The 6,113-nt window shown below is 33.8% G+C and overlaps 1 protein-coding gene across 1 annotated transcript; it reads right to left on the bottom strand.

Moving 5' to 3' along the window:
• Positions 1-2,902: 2,902 nt before the first annotated feature.
• LOC112523639 (histone H1C-like) lies at positions 2,903-5,244 on the bottom strand. Its single transcript, XM_025133319.1, has 3 exons — positions 5,192-5,244; positions 4,925-5,006; positions 2,903-3,946 (listed from the first exon to the last, which is right to left on the bottom strand). The coding sequence occupies exons 1-3, from the start codon at positions 5,204-5,206 to the stop codon at positions 3,141-3,143; spliced, it is 903 nt and encodes a 300-aa protein (XP_024989087.1). The 5' UTR covers positions 5,207-5,244; the 3' UTR covers positions 2,903-3,140.
• Positions 5,245-6,113: the final 869 nt, after the last annotated feature.

Genomic DNA, 6,113 nt, shown 5'->3' with positions numbered 1-6,113 from the left:
TATATATATATATATATATACACACACACCTAATAAATAAGTAACTTGAGTGACACGTGTCATCTTCTAGAGAGTCGGTTATCTTATTTTCCAGCCTAAACATGTATCTAGACACAATTTACATTAATGGTTCAATTAGACTCATTTGAACGTATCTAGACACAATTTACATTGATAGTTCAATTATATTTATTTGATTGACATGGTCCTCTTATTCAATCAATCCTACTAATTTTGGATGCAATTGATTTTATTCTTTGGTTAACTAATTCGAGTGCTAACTGATTCCCAAAAATAATGGTGTTCACTTTTAAGTTTAAATTCAATTTACTGAAAAGTTTAATTCAAAGTTATTTCAAGAGTACAAGTCTGAAGTTATTCTTCAGAGTTAGCTCACCTGAACTCTGGAGTCTGAACTCTGAAATCTTCTTTTTCAAACTTAGAACTCTGAACTCTGAACTCTGAATTTTTTTACTTAGAAAAAGAAGTCTGAAGTCTTCTTTTTTAGACTTTTCTTTTTTAGACTTAGAAGTCTGAACTCTAAACTCTTCAATAATCATGAAGAGTACAAGTCTGAAAAGTCATTCTTCAGAGTTAGCTCATCCGAATTCTGAAATCTTCTTTTTCAGACTTAGCTCACTCGAACTCCAAAGTCTGAACTCTGAACTCTTTTGTTTTCAGACTTAGAAGTCTGAACTCTGATTTAATGAGATTAGTTTTATACTTCAAAGTTATTTCAAGAGTACAATTCTGAAGAGTTATTCTTAGGAGTTTTATTTCAGAGTTATTTCCACAGTACAAGTCTGAAAAGTTAGCTCACCCGAACTCTGTAGTCTTCTTTTCCAAACGGACACCATGCAGAGCCTCTACATAGTGCACGCAGAGCTTCTGGCTTGCTTATACAGAGCTCTGAAGTCTGAAGAGTTGTACTTCAGAGTAATTTCAAGAGTACAAGTCTTGTAATAAACTTATCTAAACTTTGAAGATAAGTCTTTAAGATTTAGACTTAGTCTTGTAAGCCATAGCCCCTCTGGTTGGTCTGGCTTCTGGATGTCAGAGGAGCTCTGGTTGGTCTTGCTCTATATGATGCAAACTTTACCATGAGGTCTTTTTCAAAAATATTGGGTATTTGAATAACTATGAAATCAAGGTCTTCAGATTTCGTCTTCAAATTTGACACAGACGCTCTTCTAAGTTTAAATTCAGTTTACTGATATAGTTTCATTTCTAAATTAAATTTTATTCCAGGGTTAACTTCATTTTAACTAATTATTGATATAGTATCGTTTCTAAATTCAAGTCTGAAGAGTCATTCTTCAAAGTTATACTTCAGAGTTATTTCAATAATACAAGTCTGAAGTCATTCTTCAGAGTTTTAATTCAGAGTTATTTCAATAGTACAATTATGAAGTCATTCTTTAGAGTTATTTCAAGAGTACAAGTATGAAGAGTCATTCTAAAGAGTTAGCTCACCCGAACTTTGAAGTCTGTTTTTTTAGACTTAGCTCACCCGAACTCTAGAGTCTGAACTCTGAAGTCTTTTTTTTAGACTTAAAAAAGGAAGTTTGAAGTCTTCTTTTTCAGACTTAGAAGTCTGAACTCTGAAGTCTTCTACAAGTGTGAAGAGTCATTTTTCAGAGTTAGCTCACCCAAATTCTGAAGTCTGAAGTCTGAAATCTTTTTTTAGACTTAGAAGTCTAAACTCTGATTTAGTGTGATTGATTTTATATATTTTAGAGTTATTTCAATAGTACAAGTCTGAAGAGTCATTATTCAGAGTCATTCTTCAGAGTTTTAATTCAGAGTTATTTCCCTATTACAAGTCTGAAGAGCCATTTTTCAGAATTAGCTCACTCGAATTCTGAAGCCTTTCTTTTCCAGACGGAGCACCATATAGAGTCTTTGCATAATACATGCAGAACCTCTACATAGTGCATGTAGAGCTTCTGGCTTGCCTATACAGAGTTTGAAGTCTGAAGATTTTTACTTCAGAGTTATTTCAAGAGTACAAGTCTGAAGTCCTTCTTTAGAGTTATACTTCAGAGTTATTTCAAGAGTACAAGTCTGAAGAGTCATTCTAAATTTACTTTTAAGTTTAAATTTAATTTACTGATATAGTTTCATTTCTAAATTTAATTTAATTCTAGAGTTAACTTCATTTTAACTAATTATTAGTATAGTTCCATTTCTACATTCAAGTCTAAAGAGTTATATACAGGGTTATTTCAAGAGTACAAGTCTAAAGTAGCATCGTACTTTCGATGATCATTCATATCAATAAAATAAGTTTCTGGCATGATTTAATTTTTTTAAATTACCCTGTGTAATACACGGGATCGAACCTAGTATATATATATATATATATATATATATATATATATATATATATATAAGACTTGGGATCATGTGAGACCAATGGTTTTTCGTGATACCCGTAATACCAATTCTCAACCCTTGGATTAGATCTACAATTTGAAAATCAAAACATTAATAAACGCCACGAGACTTCTCAATAATTACAAAATTGTCATCGTGCAATTTAGACCATTAGATCATTAACTTATAAAGTTGATCAATGAACATAAATTGGTCTTACGGGTCTCACGAAAAACCTTTGGTCTCACGTGAACCCAACCCATATATATAATATGTTACTTTAATGATTCAGCCCTCTAAGTCATAATATAATCATTTTACCCCGTGATTTATAAAAAAAAGTTTTAAAAATGAAAAATGTAAAAAGACCTTTATACCCTTGACTTTAACGGACCTGGTAAACGGCCATTAGGCTGAAGGACTAAATCTGTCCCATTAGGCTGAAGGACTAAATCCAACAGAAAGTGTATCCTAAGGACGATTTTCGTAAAAACAACAAACCACAGGGCCCAAACCTGTAATTTACCCAAAAACTTTATTTCAATTCTCCCAAGTCTTTATCATTTTATAAAAGAACAAAGTGTCTTTATGATCGACTAAATATACAACCAGATTTCATCTCCTTTTTGGAAGTTTTTGCACATGCACATGAAAGATGATCCAACACTTGCTTATTCATAAATCATCAGCATTCCTTATCAACACTTAGTTATTTCACCTTGAAAGTGACCACCCTACTACCATCACCACCGCCAACCACCGATTTACATTATTCTGCACCCTTCTCCCTCCTCTTCACCTCGATAATCATTACTCGTATAATGACTCCTGTTTCCATTGTACCCATATTCGTATCCAAAACCACCATAACTTGGTGGTGGTGGTGGTGGCACTACTGTCATCCCATAACCATGTTGATACGGTGCACCACCACCATAGCCTTGATCATAATATTGCCCGTACCCGACCATAGGGTAAGCCGCTGGTGGGTACATCTGTGGATAGCCTTGAACGGGCTCATACACCATCTTCGCAACGTCAGGGCTTGGCCCTGCATCTGCCTTCTTTAGAGACTCTTTCGGTGGGGATGGTTTATCCGCGTCTTTAGGTTTGGCTTTCTCAGCTTCTGGTGGCTTTCCTGAGTCCTTAGGTTTATCAGCAGCTTTCGGTTTTTCTGCTTCTTTAGGCTTGTCAGCAGGTTTGGCTTTCTCGGCTTCTTTAGGCTTGTCAGCAGGTTTGGCTTTGTCGGCTTCTTTGGGTTTCCCTGCATCCTTAGGCTTGTCAGCAGCTGGCTTAGCCTTCTCGGGTTCTTTTGATTTGTCCGCAGGTGGCTTGGCCGCCTCGGGTCCTTTAGGAGGTTTAGTTGGTGGTGGCTTGGCCGCCTCGATCTTCTCGGCAGCCTTTGGCTTCTCGATTTCTTTTGGTTTTTCGGCCTTTTCAATGATCTCTATGCTTTGGATGGCACCGCAACCCTTGGCACAAAGCTTGTCACGGATTTTTTCGGGGCTGCAACATACTACCATGACCTTAACCTTGTTTTTGTCCACATCAAATACCTGGTCCCTTATTTCTATTTTGTCACAAAGAAAATAAACAATATACATCATTTAGATGCCACAAGGGTCAAGAATAAATCAAATCAAATCAAACCAAATTATATGAATATATCTCATCTAGATGTGTGTAGGGGAGGATGGGATATACAAAATTGACACCATACCTTTACAAGTTTACATCAATACCAAGGGTCAATGAATCATAAACTCAAATCATTATTGACTAACTTAGTAAATTATCTCCAACAAATTCTTTAAAACCGTCAATGAAAACATAAAATCTGCAAAGAGAATTAATATATTCATCCCTGACAGCTTTTCCATTCCGGAGTGAATTATATTTTTTTTCTATTCGTTTAACTTCAAATGGTCTCGTTGGTAGAAACAATAAAAAATAATTTCTCTTTTTCTAATTAATCATTTTCGGAGACTTCTCCGTGTTTGGATTCTTCACGTTCGTTTTTCTCACTTTTAGAGAAGGTTTTTAGGAATTTGTTAGAGCAAAAATAACTAAAATCTTCATTTTAAAGAAGCAGATGAATCTCTAAATATTGCTCTTGCATCTGGACAAAATCTAAAGTTTTAAACTCATGAGCCACCGGTTGACATTAAATTGCACTAAGATTTCAAGTTATACTTTGTTTGGGTGGTGAATTTCTTGGTGAATATGTTTAACTATATAACGAATTTATTAAATCAAAGGAATAAGGATATTCTTCGAAAACGAAAGACGTCAATCTACAAAAAAATGAATCTGAAAGTAAATCCATGTTCGAAGTGAATATTGATACGAATACTATCTGCTTTACCAAAAATTTACATGATACGTCTAGAAGCAAAGGATATTAACATCAATTTTTTTAAATTAAAACCTCGAGATTTGAGATGCGAAGCATTTATCGATCCATGAAAATGATATTCTTCCCATTAATAGAAAAGTAATTGAAACCGAATAGAAATAATTATGAAATAGGAGAAATGGAGGAACTCACGGGGAATTTTACAGATGACCTTCTTCACCTTTTTGTAGCAGCCGGAGCACTTGAGATCAACATTCAGCACCATTTCCGTCACCTTTTCGTTACATCAAACACACTCAATTGAATTAGATTAAATTCTGGAAATGTTTATTGTGAAGCTTAATTTCGCTCCTCAAGAATAAATACAGTAAAAACAACAACAATGAGTTCAAAATTTGCGATATTCTGATAGTTAATCGGTTAATTAGAGATGAAAATGAAACAGAAAGGAACGAGTACCTTCTCAGGAGCCATGGTGGTGCTGAATCCAGAGAGAGAGAGAGAGAGAGAGAGAGAGAGAGAGAGAACGTGGTATGTATCAGTGAGAGTTGGATTAAAAAGAGGAAAGGGAGCGGTGAAGGTGGTGATGTCATCATCATCCATGCTTCCTTCAAACAAAATTAATATTTTGAATATGTAATTTTTATTAATTAAAAATTTATTAAATATAGATATGTTACAAGTAGATAACTACGAAAAATTTAGTTTTATCTATATTGTTATATATTTTAGATGATATTTAGAGACCGTTTACCAAACACTTATCTGGGTAAGTGCTTATCAAGTCATGTTACCTCACCGGATGAATATGGTAAGGATAAAAAATCTTATCCGGTAAAAGCAAAACAATGACCATGAATTTTACCCGATAAGTGAAGACGACGATTCTTATCATGATAAGCGCTTACCGAGTAAATTGTTGCATACGATGTTGTTTTGGTGGACTAAAATCTTACTCGGTACGTAAATAATAGTGTTAAATTTTACCCGTAAACACTTACCGGGTAAGTGTTTGATAAACGACCCCTTGGTTTACAAAATGTTTTTGTATGAAATAAAATATATTAAAAGAATCTAAAGGATTTAAAATAAAATGTTAATGCTATATATATGATTATATGTATGACTAGTTTTTTATCTGTACAATGCAGCAGAAGCCTTAAATGTAAACAATTTTGAAGCTTTGGTGGGTTTATTAGAGAAGATTTAGCAGAATTAAGATATTTTAAGAGATAGTGCATAAAAGAGTAGTACATTATGCTTAGATGTTTGTTTTTAAGACTTTGTACACAAATAAGTAATATCTTATGCATTTAAAGTTATTTTTAAAACTTTTATCAAATCTACTTTATAAGATATAATAGATAGAAAAAATATTCAT

This window comes from Cynara cardunculus (genome assembly GCF_001531365.2).
Source record: "Cynara cardunculus var. scolymus isolate 2C chromosome LG 12, CcrdV1, whole genome shotgun sequence".
In the NCBI taxonomy this organism is placed as follows: domain Eukaryota; kingdom Viridiplantae; phylum Streptophyta; class Magnoliopsida; order Asterales; family Asteraceae; genus Cynara; species Cynara cardunculus.
The sequence above is the reverse complement of the archived record's forward strand: the minus strand, read 5'-3'. Positions and strand labels throughout refer to the sequence as shown.

Bases quoted from the DNA above. Each gene is read 5' to 3' on its own strand.
- LOC112523639 (XM_025133319.1), bottom strand. The intron at 3,947-4,924 runs GTGAGTTCCTCC...GTGACAAAATAG, and splicing joins GGTCATCTGTAAAATTCCCC to AAATAAGGGACCAGGTATTT.